Genomic DNA, 21,907 nt, shown 5'->3' on the forward strand with positions numbered 1-21,907 from the left:
AGAGAGAGAGAGAGAGAGAGAGAGAGAGAGAGAGAGAGAGAGAGAGAGAGAGAGAGAGAGAGAAATCTTCTTGTAAACTAGTCCTGGTTTTAGGCTCTTTTTCCAGTGCTCATTTTCAGCAATTGAGAAGGAAAAAAGAGATGGAGAGTTTTAGTGACAGATTTCCTACAAATTATACCTCTTTATCAATTTTGTTATACACCTCAGACATAGGAAAAACAGATATTTTATTACACTTTAAAAATATTTTACTGATGGGGCAGCTGGGTGGCTCAGTGGATTGAGAGCCAGACCTAGAGACGGGAGGTCCTAGGTTCAAATTTGGCCTCAGACACTTCCTAGCTGTGTGACCTGGGACAAGTCACTTAACTCCCATTGCCTAGCTCTTACCACTTTTCTGCCTTGGAGTCAATACACAGTATTGACTCCAAGATGGAAGGTAAGAGTTTAAAAATATATATTTTACTGATGCTTTTAAAAAAAACATATACCACTTTAATTTCCTAGTACTCATGTCCTACCTCCCATCCTGCCTGTCAAATCTGCCCTTGCAACAAAGAAAAACAATTAAGAAAGAAGGAAAAACAAACCCAGACCACATCTAAAGACCTGTAACATTCCACACCCATAGCTCCCACCTCTGTGTTGAGAAGAGATAAGAGTGTTTCATCATTGAAACAAGGTTGGCCAGACAATGGATATAATTTAAGAGAACAAAATTAATGAAGATATTAGAGATTCAAAAGAGGATTCAGAAATTTCTATCAGGACAAGATATTCACATGCAAGTGACAGTTACTACTTTTTAAAATTTGTCCTTAATTTTTTCCCCTTAATTTATCCAGCATGCTTAGACATAAAAGATTTAATTCTTTTTTGAGACATTTTTTCCTAAGCTTCCTTATGCTTTTGATTATCAAAAATCTTTCTACTAAGAAAAATGGGGTGAATGAACAGGTGATTAGAAATAGCCAGTAGTAAGAAACTTCAGGCCATTTTCTATTTCAGGGAATATTTTCAAATCTTCCCCCAGTGCACTTTGTGCCAATGGCCCGAGATACCATGGGACAAAACATCAGCTTTGTTGAACAAAACTCAACATTTTTCTGAATTTTTTTCAGGGTGTAAGCCTTGGTGGGGAAGATAAGAGACCACAATTCAAGCTTGCATTTTCAAGAACGCCATCATATTTTTTAGCTTCCATTTATGATTAAGTGTGCACAATTTACATTGTGATTTTCTTTCTCTGACCACTATCAGGAACATAGCATTATGGAACATATGGGCATTGACTCAGGAACCGCTAATATTTTTGATGACGTAGACAAGAGTGACTTTAAAACTGACTTTGGTTCAGAATTTCCAGTAGGTTCCAATTTTCCATTCTCTTGACTCCTCAATCCCCCTGACTTGTCTCCATCTTCTCGTTGCTTGTTTACATGCCCCAGAGTGATTCTCGTGCTTGTCCTATCAATATTCTCCCATCCTTGGCTCTGATGGTGTCACTGATGTCCCACTGTAATAGTTCCTGTCTCCCATTTTGTCTCTCTTGCCTCTGAACAAATCAGAGCAGCTGAGAAATCATTGCAGACATACCCTTCATTTCATCTCTGCATCCTCGTCACTCCTGGTCCTATCAGGACAGTGCAGGTGTGAACAGCATCCCGCACAGTCTGTGTCGATCCATTCTCAGCTTCTGGATAATACCTTTTCCTGATTCTGGTCTTTTGATTTTCTGTCCTCCTGCTTTAGTTCCAGATGTTTTCTCCCTCATAAATCACAATGAGTACTTCTTTGCATAAACCAGATGGTTTATTTGGTGGCTGCTGTTGAATAATTTCCCTAAAACTATTATTTATGCATATAATTTACATTCAGAGAGTAGGATTGACTTGAGTTCAAACCCAGTCCTTGGCATACACTAATCATATGATCCTGGGCAAGTCACTTAACTGGTTAATGCCCCCAGATTATGTTTGTAAACTACAGATGATTTATTGATTTATATTGGTAGAGGGAATTTCCACAAAAGGAAGTTCTCTATACCAATGAAATTGCCAGTTCTGAATTCCTCCTCTTGCCCCCACCAAAAAAAAAAAAAAAGAGAAAGAAAAATTGGACAGTGTGTCCAATCATTTGGATATCTATTTTGCTTCTGGTTCCCTAAATTACTATTGAATTAGCATTTCAAAAAACTTTATATGTTCATTTCATCTGTGAAGTGGGATTAACAGCATCTGACCACCACCTCCTTGGCAGAAATTTTGTCAAGATGAATGAAATCATGTCTGTTAAGCATTTTGTGTTCAAGGGACCTCATAAAGAAAAGGTATTATTGAAGTTCTAGCTCATGCTTTTAAATAGAGATAACATCTACAGCTGTGATTTTGGCATTTAAATTTTTCATTTACAATCTTCAATATTTGTTTTACATGACTTAGATTTTTTCTCCTATGCCTGGAGAGTCCTGTGAGAATGCCAACTCTTCCTTAGACAGAAGAATTTCAGTTAATAGTGAGAAGATGGTGAAGAGAGAAAAACAGAGGGAATTAATATTTCCATCCAATTATGACCTCCTTCGGCACCTGCAATATGCCACACATTTTCCTATACCTCTGGTAAGTGAATGATCGATCACCCTTGGAGATGGGAGGGAAATGAAATACTTTACCTTTGGCCAAGGACCATTAGTGCATATTTTTATCTGGTATCCTAATTTTGATTAGGAAAAATAGTATCCGTATTCTTCTGTAATACTTTGTTGTTCAAAATGGACCTAATGCCAGTATGAAGTGTTCCGTTTCAAAAACACTTCTTGTATTGAGAGGACAGTTTATCTCGATGGGATTTTTCCGCCAGTACTTTGCAAAGCTGAGAACAGTTAGGCACTATAGCTGAGGATGCTGGGAAAGTGGGTCAATTTAAAGTATTGTTTCCATAATTTATTTTTTAGATTCATTGAAAAGAGTTGTATTTTTTTCTGATGGAGAATGTTGAGACATATTTTTTTATAATATTAATGATGAAAATGTTGGGAAGACTGAATGGAAAATATCATTATTCTCAGTCACTAATTTGTGTGTGTGTGTTAAATTTTGCTTTGAATTTTTCAAATTTACCGATGTGATGGATTATGTTTATGAAGCTAAAATGTAGCTATGGAGTAGATTAAACCTATAAAGGTATTAGGTGACAGAAGAATTTTTTCCTGTGAACTTCTATTCCCATTTGTTTTTTAATGTTTTTCCAAGGATTCCTTTTTTAATATTCATTTTTCAGATTGCTAATTATATTTTCTTCCTAATTATATTTTATTACCTCCTTTGTCTTTTTCTAAAGTTTCCCTGTCTGGGTCCTATGAGTATAGGTTTGCAATGTCTGGCAATTGTCAATTGCCTGCATGAAAATTATTTTTCAAGACAATAAGATGATCTCACACCTTGGGCAGATTTGTGAACCCAATTTTGGGACTAGATATCCTGCTTTTCTTGTAAATAAACCATAAAGTTTAATCAAGACCTAATAAATAGTTACACTAGAATAGTGTGAATGCTTGAAAGAATGAACTTTGATCAGAGGAGATTTTCCTGAATGTTGAGAAGTGGGGTGGGCAGAACTGTCTTAGTATTGATCTCATGAAGTAAAATATCTGTCGTCAAATGGAAGGGTGCTGGGGAGGGACACTCTAGATCAGTGATTCCCAAAGTGGGCACCACCGCCCCCTGGTGGGTGCTGCAGTGATCCAGGGGTAGCGGTGATGGCCAAACTTTTTTTGTATTACATTCTATTCTGAGTTCAATAAATAGTTTCATAATTTCTAGGGGGCGCTAAGTAATATTTTTTCTGGAAAGGGGGCTGTAGGCCAAAAAAGTTTGGGAACCACTGCTCTAGAGCTAAGATACTTTGCTACTTTTCCATATAGTAGGTAGCATATTTGGCTATGAATCTTCACTGACATGGATCTGACCACTTGGCCATTGATCTCAGCCCTTATGGATCTGGCTACAAGATGCTTCCTTGCTCCTCAGATGCTTTCTAATAAGTGTCTCTGGGAACTCCAAGGTTATGACTTCATTGACAAAGAGACTTCTTCCTCTCTCCTGAGATATATCACAGTCCTTCCATGCTTTACAAGAAAGTCTTTGTGAGTCACTGTGGCCAAAAATATCATCATTTGGGGATCACCTTCTGTGGATATCCTTCTCCAACTTGGCCAGGTTGATCCTCCGAGATGACCAGGCACACTTTCTGTTGCTGGATCTGTACTTAAGTCCTTTCCATTTTCATAGTGTATATCTGATTTTATGACTGCTGGCTTGGCCTTGGAGAATCCCTTGGAGAGGGCTTGGGAATGAAGGCATGAGAGTAGTTGTGCGTGCCAGAAAATTCATGCGTGAATTCAGAGTGTGGTTTTAAGCCCCCTCAACTGCATCCCAGGGACGAATGCTTGCTGAAGCCAGGGATGAGTATTTAATGACGTTCCCTAGTGTCTTAGAAATAAATAAAAATGTCATCCTTCTTGAAGTGAAAATGAATATTTCATCAGCTTATCAAATAAATCATGAACATGGAATTTGGCTAAGGATGATGGTCTCAGGTAATTCTTAGCTGTGTGACCCTGGTCAAGCCACTTGACACCAATTACCTGACCCATACCTCTCTTCTGCTTTGGAGCAATGTTTGTGTCGATTCTAAGACAGAAGGTAAAGGCTTATAAAAATAGATGATACCCTTCCCCTTTTTTGGTTCATCAGTCAGTTTCTACCTAAAGTGTTTCTCTGAGAAGTTGACTGGTTATTAATGAGAAGAATTGCTATAGAGTCCAGAAGGCGCCAATGGACCCCAAACCTTTTCTGATTCTCAGCTTTAGTGCTCTCTCTGTCTCCAGATTGCTCTATTTGTGTGTGTAGGTATCTAAACACACACCTTTATTTAATTACACACATATATACAATACCATGTATTATTATATGGGTATAGTTTTATACACATACATGCGGTAAATGTTTGCATATGTGTAACATGTTATATATCTAGACATGCATTTATATACACACCACATGTTACATATTCATGCATTTGTGTGTATGCAAAATAAAAAGCTATAATACATGTTATATGTATAAACATATGCATGAATACATATATGACACACATCCATATAATAAACATTGTAAATAGTTAATATGTGTACAAAAGTGTAGATCCGACAATGCTACCTCCTCACTCAATAAGTTTTTGTGGCTCCCTATTATTTTGAAGTTCAAATAGAAACTGTCTTTGGCATTGAAAGCTCTGTACAGCTTGTCTTTCTATTGTTTGAGACTTCTTACACATTATTCTCCCTCCACCCCATTACTCTGTGATAATGCCATGTAAACCCACTTGCTGGTTTCATTTGTGAAACTCTGTGATCACTGCATCTTTGCATCGACTGTTACTCATGTCCAGAATAAACTCCTTTCTCCTCCTCCTCCTCCTTCTTCTCTTCTCTCTCTCCCTCTCCCTCTCCCTCTCCCTCTCCCTGTCTGCCTGTCTCTCTTCTCTTCCCCAAACTACCTTCTACAGATCTTTCTTAGCTCCTCTGGCTGCCAGTGCCCATTTCTCTTTGTGTCTCCTTGTGTGTATCTCATATATACCTACATACACATCTCCCCAATTAATCTATATTACTTACGAATGTATGCTTCTTGAGGGCAGGAACAATTTTGTTTTTCCTTTTTACACAAATGCTCAACAATGTAATTAGGACATAGTAAGTACTTAGTAAGTCCTAATTGATTGACACAAGTTATCTGTCCATCATAGATGAAGAAAACACTTGAGCTGACTAATCAAAATAATTTGGCTTCTGGTGTGTGAATTTAGGCAGATCATTTAATTTTCTTATAACTTGTCTCCCTCCTCTATGAAATCTGTATCATAATAGCTGTCACAACTACCCCATAAGGATGTGGTGAGGTTAAAAAGAGATGAGAGCTGTAGACATTTAAAAATATATTGAATACTTGTGCAGTTGATGTTTTACACAAAGAAATCCATGTCCTCTTGTATGATCTATTTTCTAATTGTTTGTACAAACATTTGAGAAATGGATATCCAATAGCAGGGATCCATGTCATAGATTATGTATATATCTGTGTGCACATGCTAAGCTACCTGCCCTTAAAGGAAACAAATATGTTTTAATCACCACAATCTGCTTTTCTTCAAGTTTAATGCTATACTTCCTCAATTACCTCCATATGGCCCTTTACCTTAATTTTGATCCATCTGTCCATTTCCAAAGCCCTTCTAATTTGATGTTATCTGTTGCTTCCTTCCCTCGTTAGAAGTGGAGATGGTCTACAGCAATGGTTCCCAAACTTTTTTGGCCTACCGCCCCCTTTCCAGAAAAAATATTACTTAGCCCCCTGGAAATTAATTTTTTAAAAATTTTAATAGCAATTAATAGGAAAGATAAATGCACCTGTGGCCATCACTACCTCCACTGGATTGCTGTAGCACCCACCAGGGGGCAGTGGCGCCCACCTTGGGAATCACTGGTCTATGGTAACCAATCATGCAGCAGATCCTTGTATTAAAGGATACTGGGTATGAATTTAGAGAATTTAGGCTCAATTCCCAGCCCTGTTGTTTTACCCCCTTTGTGACCTTAGGCAAGTCACTCAACCTTTCTTAGTTCCTTTATCTATAAAATGAGGGTATAGGACAAGATGATCTTGGAGGTCCCCTCTGGTTCCAAACTTGTAACTCTGTGACATACCCGAAGAAGTGATTTTTGTGACAAGAAAGTGAGTCCTAAAACATTATTATTGAGAACAGTAGAGAGGAGCTTATCCTTTTACTCTAAATGCCAATATTTCCTACTTCCAAGTGTACTGCTCAGGAATACCATATTTGGTTGGATTTTAACCCAGGTACTCTGATGGCAGAGTCAATGCTTATTCCATTGTACCATTTTCTCTTATTGCCAGTAGCAAAATTATAGGGCTGACAATTCTTAAAGTTGGATAAACTTTATTTGTAGCCTTCAGATAAGATATAATCAGCTAAGACTATTAAGAAACAAACTACAATATCTCAAGACCTCCTTCAAAAACGTTTCCTTTTAGGTTTATGCAGGAACACACATTAAATTCTGAAAATTACCCCATAGTCAGAGGAGTTGGGAAACTGCTGTCATTAGAGCAATGGATAGAAAATCAACCATTAATGGTTTGAAGGTAATACCAGAACTATATGAATCCGTTCCTTAGGGCCTTCGGTTGCCACTTGTGTTTCTTAGACACTCTTATTGAGACGATTATGGTCACTTCAAAGAAGAAAGTAATTCTAGGAGTCTTAAAACTGTTTCATACACCATCAGTTTCCATCTTGTTCATTGAGCCTATTTCATCAACTTCATTTAGATGCCAAGGGTATTGCTTTGTTTTGCATCTGTTATTCCCCACAACTTGCTGGGTTTTTGTATAAATATTTTGGTTAAGGCATCTGAGCAATCACAAGCTGGTTTGCTTTCATTATACACAGTGTCCGCAAACCGACGGATCCTCATTTGTTTGCTTTGGTATTACTACTGACCCATGGCTAGAGTTAACACTAGTCCAGTAGTCTTCCCAGGCAAATGCTCTTCCTCCATCCCGTATAGAATTTTTAGTCTGTTTGCATCTTTCTGGGTGAATGCCCAGGCTGCAAAACAGCTCCCATAGAGCTCCAATCCCATATAGAACTTTCAGTCTGTATTTGCAAAGAACTCTAAACTGTGGTTCTCTTATAGTTCGCTCGTGTGCCTTGGTTTTCCTTGGGGGACGCTCGTCTCCTTATGTGATGCGAATGTCTCAGTCACTTTTAACCGGAATGCCTTTGAGAGATTATAGTACAGAATAGGGTCGAAACAGAGGTTCGATACCGCTAAGAGCAGGGTCGCTTCCTTGGCTTTGAAGAGTGAGATCTTGGTTGGGCAGTCTGTGATGACATTGCTCTGACTTAGAGTGTAGGGGATCCTCACAATGTGGTAAGGGACAAAACAGATAATGTAGCTGCCAGTTACCAGGAGTATATTGATCAGAGCCCGCTTCACATTCGCGTAGTTCTCGCTGTCTTTATTTCGGTAGAGCTGTCGGATGACGAGGCAGTTGGATATTAAGATGATTGCCGAGAAGTTTAGGAATATTGCCACACATATGAAATTAGTGAGTACGTGCCAGTTCCTCCCAAACTCCTTTTTGAACTCCATGCAGCCAACCGTCGGCTTCTCTTGAATGTCGTCGATCGGAATCACCATGTTGGGTACCATGATCAGGAGCACCATCAGCCACACCACTATGGAGATCATTTTGGCAAAGCCAGGCTCTTGTATCCTGTAAATTTTGCAGCTGTGTATCAGCTGGAGGCAGCGATCCATGCTGACAAAGGCTAAAAATATAATTGATAAGTACATGTTAATGTAGATGAGGCAGGCGGTCACTTGGCAGTGGAAAATCTTTAACTTCCAGGGGGCCACTCCCAAATCGACAATAATTTTCACTGGCAGTGCCAGAGTGAGCAAGAAATCTGCCGTGAGCAAGTTAATTAAGTATATGCTCACACACTTGGGGTTTGCATCTTTCTGGGTGAATGCCCAGACTGCAAAACAGCTCCCAATAATTCCAACGAGGAAGATCAAGTAGAAGAAATATGTAAATGGCTCCAGGTCTTTGTAGATCATACAGATGGAAGAGCTGTTGGAATCCATTTTGTTTGTGAAAAGGCAGAGGCTTGGAGGTACCCAGAGGAGGAGCCCGGGAGGAAGCCCTGCAAAGAGATTTAATTTTGGGAAAATCACAATTTAAAAAAGCCGATGAGACTCCCAGGGGGAAGTCTTCTAGGGAGAAAAGTGCCAGGCTTGTAGTCAAGAGATCCCCAAAGAGAACACAGTACCCCACATGCCATCTGATCAGGGCACACTACAAAGGGACTAGAATTGCTGCCTTTTTGAATGTGACCCAAGATCTTGCTTGTCTGCCTGTCACACTTTCTGATTGCTCTCTCACACACAAGCATGCACACACACACACACACACACACACACACACACTCTCCTTCATATTTTTGTAGTTTTTTTGGTCACTAACTAGGGAAGTGTGTTTGAAGGGGTGATAAAGACACTGAAGTTCTCAGAAACATAGAGGAAATGAGGCTCACATGGTTTGATTTGTGGCCGACAAATACAAACATTCGGTAAAGTTCTTGGAGCTTGTCATTTCTGAGACTCATAGCAGGTTAAAGATGGACAAGATCATAGCATGATAGGTTCAGACCTGGGAAGGGGTATCAGAGGTCATCTAGTGGAAACTGAGGTCTTGGGAAATTAAATCATTTATCCATGGACCTATAGGACCACTGGGTGTCCATGGTAACACTGGGACATTTTCCAGGTGAGGAAATAAGGATGATGGAAGATTTCAACTGAGAAAATAACTGATCATTGACCAGAATACAAAAGGTTAAAAGAATTGGTCAATTGTGATACTCTACACTGAAGAGAAATACAACATATTTTCACTTGTTTAAATTTGTCTTTGTATGATGATGTGGGATGGCAACCCATTTCCTCTTTCCAAAGAGAGGCTCAGAATGGTTAAGTAGCTTCGTGTTTTCTGTCCCAAGAATTAAAGGATTTAGGACATTGTAGGTCTAGTCTAGAATTTATCCATTTGCTAGCAGATCAGTTACTGCAATTTCTAGTACATAAATGTGGAGCAAACTCTGATTTAAGGAAATAGAAGGATTCTTTGAAGCTATTGTGGTGCTCTTTATGCCTCTAGATATCTTCAACATATTCCACAATGCAACCCCCCAGCTATTATTGCCTATATCTTTTGGTCACATGCCATTAAAATGATGAAGCCGATGCAATTTTTCTCCCTTTTTCTTAGAATATTGCTTGAGCCACTAAGAAATTAAGTGTCCAGTGTCACACAACTAGCATGGGTCAGAATCTGGTCCTTGAACTCAGATCTTGCTGATTCTAAGATCTGCTCTCTTTCTACTACTCTATAAATTGGCCCCTTTGACATTGGCAAGAGGAGTTACCTCCTTGGGGTGCTCTTTCCACTGATAAAAACCACAAGTCTGAACTTTGTCCCCAAATAAAAATTAACTATAAAAAATTTTATTTCACACTTGGGATGGGAGGTAGCATTTATTTACTGAGTGAATGCAGGTAAGAAACCACTCATATATACAATGGGAATGGTCATTCTTCTCGTACCTGCCTCTGGGTACCAATAGGAGGCAGGCTCTTGGTGAGCCTTAAAGCCCCATGGAATTATGAGATGCTCTTGTTAGTGTTTTTATTTCACTTTCTTTCCTCACGGTGTCTCCTCCCTTTAGGATAACATCGGTTCCCCCATTGCCCCAGGAATGCACCATGTTGTTGTGGGAGCACCGTCCCACGTTGGCGATTCTTTCCACTTATTGGAACCCTGAGGACCAGCTTAAGGCCAAACCTTTCCCAGAAGCCATCCCTGACCACTTTTAGTTCTCACTAATATGCCCAGGCCTTGACACCTAATAGCCTTGACCATCTGGACCACATTACTTAGTACATGATGAGAGAATTAGATTCCTCGCTCCCTTCCCCAAGCACAGATCAGATATTGCTTCCCAGGAAACCTTTCTTTTCTCTTTCTAGTTGATAGTGATCTCGCTCTCGTGAAATTCCTTTGTATAATTTTATCTGCTTATTTGTAGTTATGCTCTACAAACCTTCTGCTCCCTCCTCCAGGAAGAAATAATAATAGACGTTTCTATAATGCTTTGAGATTTGTAAAATGCTTTTAACTCTGCTATCCCATTTTATCCACACCAATGACCCTTTGAAACAAGGGCTATTGTTATCTCATTTTTACAGAGGAGAAAACTGAGACTGAGAGTGGTTAACTGAGGGAACTAGCGCTAATTCAGTTAATTGAGTTGTTTAATTAATTAGTTAATTGGGTAGAGAGAGTGTTGGGCCTGGAGTCAGGAAGACCTGATTTCCTCAGACTCCTACTAGCTTTGTGAGCCTGAGCAAGTCATTTAACCTGCCTCAGTTTCCTCCTCTGTAAAATGGAGATAATAATGGCCCCTATTTCCCAGGGTTATTCTGAGGTTTGAATGATAAGGGCTTTGAATGTAAAGGGCCCAACACAGTACTTGACACATATTAAGCTCCATGTAAACACTTACCCAGTCCAGGATCTCATAGCTAGTGACCTATTTTGAGCCCAGGTTTTCCTAACTGGAAATCCAGTGGTTTGTCCACCACCACACACAGCAGAATATAAATTCCTTATGGGCAAGGACAATTGTTTGTTGTCTTTATATCTACAAAATCCAGCACAGTACCTGGTTCTTAATTAGTAGGTCATTATAAACAGTTGTTTTAAAGGGGATTTTGTCCTGAATCATTTCCCCATATTTTCCCGTGTTTCAGCCTTTTCTTCTAACGAACAATGCCTTACACTTCTCAGCTTTATCCTTCCCTGAGTGTCTCTCTTTCCCTATGGGGTGGGTAGTTGCTTCGAGTGATATCTATTGATTAATTATATAATAAGAAATACTTGTTCATCCAGCATGGTTGAGGAATAGGATGTAGAAGAGCCTCAGACTGGGAGTCAGAAGACTCAGGTTCACATGTTGCCCTGGTTATTTGGTACCCATATCATCATGGACAAGTCATTAACCCTTAGCCTCATCTGTCAAAATAAGGGAGGTGGGCTGGATGACTCTTGAGATCCATTCCATAGCTCTAGATCTAAGATCCCCAAACTCTAGGATCCATAGTAGTTTTTTTAAAAAAATTTTAAACCCTTACCTTGTGGCTTGGAGTCAATACTGTGTATTGGCTCCAAGGCAGAAGAGTGGTAAGGGCAGGCAATGGGGGTCAAGTGACTTGCCCAGGGTCACACAGCTGGGAAGTGGCTGAGGCCAGATTTGAAGGACTTCCCATCTCTAGCCTGGCTCTCAATCCACTGAGCTACCCAGCTGCCCCCTGATCCATAATAGTTTTAAAAAAACTTGGGGAAGAAGAGTCAGTGGACCTGAGTTCATATCTGTCTGCCATTTGTAGAATGGCCTTTATGTTACTTTGCCCATGGGCCTTAGTTTACTTATTTATAAAATGAAGTTCTTGGACTAGCGGGTTTCTGAGCCCCTTCCATATTTGAATCTGTGATTCTAATTCATTTAATATCTGTGTTAAAAAGAAGTTCTTATATCAATAAACATGGAATTTTCATTTGTTTCAACCCTGTCTAGCTGTTCATGAACACTTTTAGGGTTTTCTTGGCAGAAAAACTGGAACAGTTTGCCATTTCCTTCTCCAGCTCATTTTTACAGATAAAGAAACTGAGGCACACAGGGTTAAATGACTTGCCCAGAGTAACATAACTAGTAAGTGTCTGAGGTTTTGAACTCAGGAAGATGAGTCTTCCTGATTCCCCAGCCCAGTGCTCTATGATGGCAATTTTTAAAAGCATGGGATAATGGGTCAGCTAGGCGGCTCAGTGTATAGAGAGCCCGCCCTGGATGTGGAAAGTCCCAAGGTCAAATCTGGCCTCAGATACTTCTTCTCTGTGTGACCCTGGGCAAGTCACTTAACTCCTATTGCCTAGCCCTTACCACTCTTCTGCCTTGGAGCTAATACACAGTATTGACTACAAGACAGAAGGTAAGGGTTAAAAATAATGCATTTAAAAAAGATTTAGAATACGATGAGGTTTACTTACTACAGAAGCTATACTGAACTTTAAATAATAATTTTCATTCTCAAGGAGACATTCCAGGATTTTATTGCTTTTTAGAATCATTATCCTAGACATTTAATAAGACTACGGGAGTCAGAGGCGCTGTCAAATCAGGTGAGAAAATGAGGAACTAAAAGCAAAAGATTTTGAGTCTTCCCTCAGCTCACTCATTGCTGCTTCTTCTAGGGACAGCCTTAAGCCCCCGGGGACACCGACTACAAACCCACTGAAGAATTTTGTTGCAATGAATCTTCAAGGGGGCAGCTAGGTGGCTCAGGGGATTGAAAAGTCACACTTAGAGATGGGAGGTCCTGGGTTCAAATCCGACCTCAGACACTTCCTAGCTGCGTAACCCTGAACAAGGCACTTTTAACCCCCATTGCCTAGCCCTTGGCACTCTTTTGCCTTGGAACCAATACACAGTACTGATCCCAAGATAGAAGGTAAGGGTAGTTTGTTTGTTTTTTTTGTTTTTTTTTTTAAAGAAAAAAAAAACAAAAACCAAACCAACCCTTAAGAAGCATTGCAGTGTTCGTAGAGGAGGAGAGCCATTTTAAGGAGCACTTTACCCGGCTATAAAGGCCAAGAACCTGAGGTTTTCTCCAGTCTCCAGGCAGAGAATGTCAGAAAATCAGGAGTCGAATGCCTTACCATTTCCCTCTATCCTTATAGAATGGAAAAGCTTTGTAATTAAGAGAGAGGGGCTCCTCCTTAAGGAGAGGAAGAATCATGGTGGGGTCCAGTGTTAGAATTAGAGCTTGAAGGGCCTCAGAAATCATTGTTAATTGCCCTGTTGCCCAAGTTTACAGAGATAATGAGTCGTAGAGACTAGATTTGAAACCGGGTTCTCTCTGATCTCAAACCATGCCCCTTCCTTAACCTCCTACCCCGTCTGATCTCTGGGTCTCTAGCCAGTATTTCTGGGAAACCCTAAATCCTATCGAGACAGTTAAATATTGGGCTTAAGCTTACCATATGCTGGACATTTCCACCCTCGCTGTACTTTAACTATAGGAAATAGCATGAGATTCTCCCCCTCTGTAGAAAGAGCATATTAGAAATATTTTGGAACACACATACCTGATCTGATGATTTCAGACCCTTTTTTAATCAGGCTTAACTTCAAGGTCTACAGAGAAATGTAAAATGTTGTGCTGGCCCCAGCCAGGAACCACCCCATTGCTGGTCTGCGCCGAGTGCTAATCTTTTCCTTTCCTATCTGTGTGGTTTTTAAAAGTCTTCAATTTGACGTAGATGAAACTGGTGCTATGCAAATAGCTGAAGTATAAGAAAGTCACCTACAGATTCAGCACACTGGGTGGTGTTGGGCGAAGGAACTCACACCTGGTAGCTCTTTCAGGGGAAAAAAAAGTTCAGACTTTTCATAAAAAGCCTGAAGCTTTTGATAAGCACCCACTAGGCTGCCATGATGCATGCATAAGAGTCAGCCCTTGGACCTTAAAGGGGATTATCACATTAAATGTCACAGAGCGGTGAAATGATGGACGGCTGCCCATCAGGGCTCACTAAAGTTGGACGTCCTGGCCATGTTGGTGATACTGGTTTTTTCCCCAAGATCATGCTCGGTTTAACTTATGGCTCCTTCCTCTCCGGGAGGTTTGACTCAGATGTTGGAGCTTGTGCAATCAAACAAAATCAATTTAGGTTTATCTTTACCATTGGACAAATTGGTAAATGCTTCCTGATATGCGAATCAGCATGATGAAAACTTCAGTCAAGGCTTAAATAGTTAACAGAAGACACTTTGTTGTTTTTGTGGCGTGTGGATCGGGGGCTCCAGAGCTGGCCTTGAATTGCCTCAGGAGCCCTGGAACACTGAAATTTGGAGAGCTCATCTCTGATGGGAGGAGTCCTTTCCTCACTGGGAGTTCCCGGTGCCATGGAAATCACACTTCTGGCCCCAAACTCAAAAATAAATTGATCCCATTATCAGTGGCTTGTCATTTCGAACTCTTAGAATGTGGATTGATCAAGTCCTTGATATCTCTTCTTTCTTGCTGTTATCAGCTGACCCTTTTCTCCATCTTATCACTACAGCCACCTGGGAGGGAGTATGAGGCTGATAAATTCGAGTGACAGGGTGAGGAAGTTGGCATTAGTGAGATCATCCTTCATTGATGTTTAAATAATTAAAAAAGACGCCCCAAAATGGCTAGTGAAAGATGAGTAGCTGGAGTGAATTTGAGAAAAGGGACACCCAGGAGAAAGGACTTATGGGTGGATGGTCATGACAACATGGGGACAATGAAGAGTACTCTTTTTTTTTTAAACCCTTTCCTGCCATCTTAGAATCAATACTATTTGTTAGTTCCAAGGGAGAAGAGTGATAAAGGCTAGGCAAGGGGGAGGGGGGTTAAGTGAATTGCTCAGGATCACACATCTAGGAAGTCTCTGAGGTTAGATTTGAACACAGGACCTTCCATCTCTAGACCTGGTTTTCTGTCCACCAAGCTACCTAGCCACCCCCCATAAATACTCTTTTAAGCTGTATTTTAGATGCTGGGCTAGACAGTGAAGTGAAAATGGGAGTAAACCTGATGGACAAAGAGAAAAGCTCGGGCTGGGGGGTGAGAGACAATGAGAGTGACTTCAGTGCTGTAGTTCAAAGGGAATGACTTTTGCATATAGGAACAAATGAGTAAGAAGTGACTGATTTATTTATATTTTTTTTGCTTTGGGGATTTAGCCATGTGCTTTGCCGTATTAGATAATACATCTCAGCTTGGAAACTCAATCAAACTTTGTATTTAACAGATGGAGAAACTGAGGCCATGTGATTTGCTTAGGGCCATCATATAGCTAGTGTGTCCGTTATGGGTCTGATGAAACCATCTCTTCTTGGCTCTAACACTCTCCACTGTGAATTCTTCATAGGTAGGTTGAGATTTCCTGTGAACCTGATTCATCCCAGCTCTTTTTCTTAAAGGCTCCCGAGAGAGCGAGCTCTCTTCTGATCTGACTCACTAGAGCCTTCGCCTCAGCCAGAAAACTTTCAGTATGACACCCCAGGGAGGCAGGGTTGTCTGGGAGTCAGAAGACTTGTATTCAGATCCAACCTCTTCCCCAAACAAACTGTGTGGTCTCAGAGAATTCACTTAACAAAATCAAGGTTCCCTTTCCGTATCTGTTCAACGAGGGGGATAGGGATAGGGATAGGGATTGACTCATTCCTGATTGTGTCATAACAGATGAAGTGTTGATCTTTATTTCTGATGCTAGCTATTTTTGAGTCTCAGTCTCCTCAGCTGTAAAATGGGGAGAATAACTTATTCAGCACCCTTCTCACAGCTCCGTTATGAGACTCATTTGTGATACTGTATCGAAAACACTGTGAAAACTTGAAAATCTTCTTTCAATGCTCCATCTTCCTCTTCCTGCCTTCCTGAGATGTGTCTATTTAATTCTTAAAGATACAGACTCAGAACAAACCTTTTGGAATAGAGACAGTAACTGACTCCTGTTTCTCAGTAGCACGGGGATGTTTACTCTGTAACACTGTTGTATAGATTTAGTGGAAAGAGATTTCATTTTCTCCAAGTTGCTGCCTCTCCACCTTAAAAACAAAAAAATCCCCTCCCTACTTCCCTAAATCTCTCTCTTTCCCCCTCAGCCTTTGTTGTTGTTTTTTGTTGACCAATCTCTCAATGCCTCCTGAGGGTTCCCGGAAATTGCTTATCGCAGCCTTAACAGATATTTCCGAGATATGTGTGGCCAACATCTATTACAAGTGGTCACATTTTCCTAAGTCATGTAGCTGGTGGTATTAGTTGGGTTTTTTGAGTGGAGATGACCATAATGGGTTTTTTTCTTTCTTCCTTCCTTTCTTTTTCCCTTACCTTCTGTCTTAGTATCAATTCTGTTGGGGTTAAGTGACTTGCCCAGAGGCACACAGCTAGGAAGTGTCTGAGGTCACTTCTGAACCCAGATCCTCCTGACTTGGTGCTCTATCCACCGTGCTACCTAGCTGCCCTCATAATGGTTATTTTCTATGAGTCAAACAAAAATCGAAACTAAATGCTCTTGGGTCCAAAAAATAAAAAACTTTTTTGAGTTGTCACAGACATGTACTTTCCATTTTATCGACAAATACCCACAGGGTTTTGCTTAATCACCTGCTGCCTGAAAAAAGGAGCAAGGCTGAGTCTCTACTGAATTTGTCTCCAGGAAACCGTATGCCAGAGCCCCCTGGAAACGGAAACCACCGTCATCTGGAGCATTTTTTCAGCTCCCTTGTAGGCTTGACCCCATTGAGAGTGTGAGGAGGGAGGAGTCCAAAGACAAAAGTCAAACAGTCCCAGCTCTCAAGAAGCTTAAGTTCTCCAGGACTAAGCTGTGAGTGTGGGAATAATGAGCAAATCCAAAATCTTGTCCCAGGGAAATCTAAGGAGTGAGAGAGGGCACTTTTAGCAGAGGGAAGAGATTAGAGGAAGAGGAGATGGGAAACTTCTCATTTAGGAGGTGCTGCTTGAATTAAGATTCGAAGAAAGCTTGTGATTCCAAGAGATGGAGATGAGGAGAGATTACATTCCAAGTATAATGCATAGAATAGTCTGCAGACATAAAAAGAAGGGAGATAACATGTCAAAGGTGAGGAAGGAGACTGTCAAGGAAGCTGAACCTTAGGGAACTAATGCGTAATGAGAGAGCCAAATAGTGAAGGCTTTAAATGCCCAGCAGAGGAGATTGGGGTTTATACTAGAGGCAATAGGTAGTGACTGAAGCTTCTTGAGTGTGGGAATGACATAGTCGGACCTGAGTTTTAGGATTATTACTTTGGCAACCCTGTAGAGCAGGGGTCGGCAACCTTTTTGGCCATGAGAGCCATAAACACCACATTTTTAAAAATGTAATGTTGTGAGAGCCGTACAGTGCTCACAGTGTGCACTCCTGTAACAGCGCCTGAAAAAAAATTGACTTTATGGATCCTGCAGAAAGAGCCATACGTTGCCGACCCCTGCTGTAGAGGAAGGAGAAAGGAGAGACTTGAGACCAGGAGATCAATCAGAAAACAGGATAATCTAGGCAGGAGGTGAGAAGGGTCTCTCTAGGGAGATGGCTTTGTGAGCAAAGAGGAGATGGCAAGAGAGATGCTACAGTGAAGACATTACACACAACTGTTTGGATATGGCCAGGGGCTGAAGGATATTGAGGTATCTAGGATAATACTCGTGTTTTAAGTGTGAGTGACAAAAGGATTACAATAAAAATAGGGAAGTTCAGGATGGCTAGGTGGCACAACAGATAGAGAACCAGACCTGAGATAGGGGATCCTAGGTTCAAATCTGGCCTCAGACACTTCCTAGCTATGTGACCCTAGGTAAGTCACTTAACCCCTATTGCCTAGTCCCTACCACTCATCTGCCTTGGAACCAATACTTGATATTGATTCTGAGAAAGATGGTGAAGGGTTAAAAATAGGGAATTTAGAGAGAGAGTTTTGGGGAAAAGAAAGAACACTGTTTTGGATATGCCAAATTTGAGATGCCTAAGTGACATCCAAGTGGATTTGTTTAGTAGGCAGTTGATGATATGGGACCAGAACCAAGGAGGGATTAGGGATGTACACATAGCTCTGACTGGGAGTCATTTGCAGAATTGACAAATCGGGCTTATGTGATCATCAAAAAGATGGAATAGAGAGAGAGAGAGAAGAGGGATAAGGGAAGGAGGCAGGGAGGGAGGAAGGAAGGAAAAAAGGGAGGAAAGAAAGGATAAAAGAAGGATGGAAAGAAAGAAGGATGGAAAGAAAGAAGGAAGGAAATAAAGAAGGAAGGAAAAAGCACTGATTAAGCACTCATTCTGCGTTTAGAAATATCCCCACTGTGCCTGCAATAACTCTGTATGTTTGTTTCACCTGGTCATAGGAGTGGGCCTTATCAGACAAAACTGATGACTTGACAGCTTCTGCTAACATGGAAGTCTTTATAGTTGGTGTATGATTGACTACACCTTAAAAATCTGAATGCCTTCAATTCAATATCCAAGCTGACACCTGCACATTTATAGTTAATTAGCAATTATTGCTGAAAGACTCATGTTCTGCTATCCACATCCAGAGAAAGAACTGTGGGAGCAGAAAAACAACTGTTTGATCACATAATTTAATCAGGATACAATTGGGGATGTAGATTCTAAACGATCACCCTAGTGCAAATATCAATAATATGAAACTACATCTTGATCAATGACACATGTAAAATCCAGTGGAATTGCGCATGGGCTATGGGAGGGGGAGAGGAAGGGAGGGAAAGAAAATGAATCATTTAACCATGGAAAAATTCTCTTAATCACTTAAATAAAATTAGAAAAGAAAAGAAAAGGAAAAAAAAAACCCACATTCTGGAGTGACTTGTCTGGTCACCATGGTGACCCATTCGGCAAAAACCTTTTTTGTGTTCCATCATGACCTTGCTTCAGGAAAAGGTTTGGATGATCAAGCTCTATTTAGGCCAGGGAAGAGAAAATGCTGTCAGGAGCTTTCCAATGTGGAACAGGTTGCCAGGGGATATTTAGCCAAGGTCACATTAGAAAGCCAAACAGTATATCTTTCCAGATGTTCCAGTATCAAGTCCTCAAAGAGCAACTAATAAATTATCATTCAATTCATTCCCTTGTTAAAACTTAATTGTTTTTCAGTCACATTCAAGTCTTTGTGACCCTATTTGGGATTTTCTTGGCAAAGATTTTTATAATTTTCTTTTGCAATTTTCTTTTCTAGCTCATTTTATGGATGAAGAACTTGGGCAAACAGAGTTAAGTGACTTGCCCAGAGTCACAATGCTAGTAGAAGTCTGAGGCTGGATTTAAACCTCAGAAGGATGAGTTTTCCTGACTTCAGTCCCAGTACTCTATCCACTGTGTCACATAGCTGAGAGAGAGAGAGAGAGAGAGAGACACACACAGAGAGAGAGAGAGAGAGAGAGAGAGAGAGAGAGAGAGAGAGAGAGAGAGAGAGAGAGAGANAGAGAGAGAGAGAGAGAGAGAGAGAGAGAGAGAGAGAGAGAGAGAGAAACATACATGAAACTGGAGTGTTAGTCAAGACTAAACTGTTATCTGTAATTGCCTGGATAATTAATTAATTGCCTGGATTTTAAGAACATTTTAAATAGATGTCACCACACCAATTATTAAGGATCTCCAAGTTGAGCAGGATGAAAACTTACCAAATGTTTATAACTAAGAAGAAAACAAATCCTGTGTGAACAAGATAAGGTAGTATCCTCTCTGTTATACTCTAGGCTGCCAAATCCAGGGTACTGAGAGGTAGGGTCTTCCCTTGGGATTATATAGCAAGACCCTGGCAGAGTTAGGACCTTGAACCTATCATCATGTAATGTGGGGGACACCCCCCCCAATAATTCCAAGAGCAGACCTCTGTGGGCAAAGAAGTAGGAGAACCATTTATATAATGACAAAATTATAGAGAAATACAACATTGGAAGCCTTGAGCCCTTTGATCAATAAATTCAGGGGGCTGAAGAGGAAATGTACCACTCACCTCCATCCAGGGAAGTAATTAACTTAAAATCTAGAAAGAAACCTGACTTTTTTTGGATATGGCTAATATGGGAATTCGTTTTGCTGGACTATGCGTATTTTATTTTTATTTTGTATTGCTTATTTAAATGGTATGGACAGATAATAAATGCATAGAAAAATAAACAAGCAAATATGATCTCCCCCTTCCCCACCCCCAAGGGGAAAAAATAATTTCATTTGGGATCAGGGGAGATACTAACTACTAGGGGGAGATTAAGAAAGGCCCTTTCAACATCCAGCTATATGTATACACTCTATGACATGAGGAAAACTATTTAACATTTCTTGATGTCAGTGTTATCATCTCTCAAACAAGGTTTGACTAGATGATATCTAAGGTCTCTTCTAGCTTGGAAGCTATGGTTCCATGATTCTAGCTATTATTTATGCCTTAAGTAACTCTATGAAAATTATTTCCTTTTTTTGGATCTTAATTTCCTCCCCTGCAAGATATGAAGGAGGTGGAGATGACTTCCATTTCTAACTCCTGTGAATCTAAGGATCATGTTGTTTCTCTCCTAGCAGGGTTCTGAACTGTTATTGCCATCCTATTTTAGAGTCAGGTAGAAAATTAGCCTACTTCTCACTGAAGTGCCTTTGCAAGTTTACCTGCCAGCTATATCCTTTGTTCTCTGTTGTGGTAGCTTTAGGTTCCCTCCCTGTCACGGCCCTCCTCTTGATTTAATTTGGGGGATGTGATTCAGTTATAGGAGAGATTGATGTGATTACAGTATAAATAACCATCACCTTATGGAACCAAAATAAACTTTGAGCATGACTCCTATTGGGGGGAGGGGCATATTTTCAAGGACAATTCCTGGGGGGAGGGGGGAATATATATATATATGTCTTTGCCCATTTACTTTAAATTCTCTTGCACAATTTTCCTATTAACAAAATTAGGATAATACCATAACTTTAAAGACAGATAAAGGACTTTTGGATTCTTAGAAGAACAGGCGTCATATTGTTAGTAGGTCTATTCCTTTATCTGCTTTTGCCTACCATTTTGTTTTTTCTGTTTCTAAATATATAGATTAATTCACTTCACAAACATTTTCGACCACCTGCCACAGATAAGGCACTACTTATTGCTAACTTGCACAAATTTATTAACTCTTAGAATTAACATAAAACTCATTTCTGTCCAATTATGTGTTATATTAGGACAAAAGTTACACTTCACAGGGGGAAATCCCTAAAAAAGTTTTTTTCTTTTTCTCCCTTTCAAATGAGATTTTAAAAAATATTTAGTCACATAATGCCACTTTTCTCTTTTGTGGTTGTGGTCTTTCCACTTAACTTTATTTTTAAAATGAAGTTGCAGAATAAGCATCACTATTTGAGCATTTGACTGTCTAGGAAAGGATTATTAGAGAAATTCCCTTTTCTCTCCACTGTTCCAAATAAACCTTTTGGGCAAAACAATTTATTTAAGAAGGAAAATTCAAAGAATTTCAATAGCTTCTTTCTTGGCGGAATTTTTAAGCCACAGTGATGTTTGTAGGGCCTGACTGGGTGGCCCTTTTCTTCTCTTAGGTGGTAGGAATAGTGTCAGTAGCCTTGAATGCTTC

The 21,907-nt window shown here is 40.2% G+C and overlaps 2 protein-coding genes across 2 annotated transcripts in view; one reads left to right on the forward strand and one right to left on the reverse strand.

Moving 5' to 3' along the window:
* Positions 1-21,907, forward strand: part of MED12L (mediator complex subunit 12L) — a 386,104-nt gene that overhangs the window by 100,293 nt on the left and 263,904 nt on the right. Inside the window, exon 16 of the mRNA XM_044669473.1 lies at positions 2,442-2,618. Within this exon, the coding sequence (XP_044525408.1) occupies positions 2,442-2,618 (177 nt within the window). The remainder of the gene's footprint in view (positions 1-2,441; positions 2,619-21,907) is intronic.
* Positions 7,775-14,354, reverse strand: GPR171 (G protein-coupled receptor 171). Its single transcript, XM_044666458.1, has 2 exons — positions 14,261-14,354; positions 7,775-8,796 (listed from the first exon to the last, which is right to left on the reverse strand). Exons 1-2 carry the CDS (start codon positions 14,352-14,354, stop codon positions 7,775-7,777), a joined length of 1,116 nt encoding a protein of 371 aa, XP_044522393.1.

Source organism: Gracilinanus agilis, chromosome 3, assembly GCF_016433145.1.
Source record: "Gracilinanus agilis isolate LMUSP501 chromosome 3, AgileGrace, whole genome shotgun sequence".
Lineage (NCBI taxonomy): Eukaryota > Metazoa > Chordata > Mammalia > Didelphimorphia > Didelphidae > Gracilinanus > Gracilinanus agilis.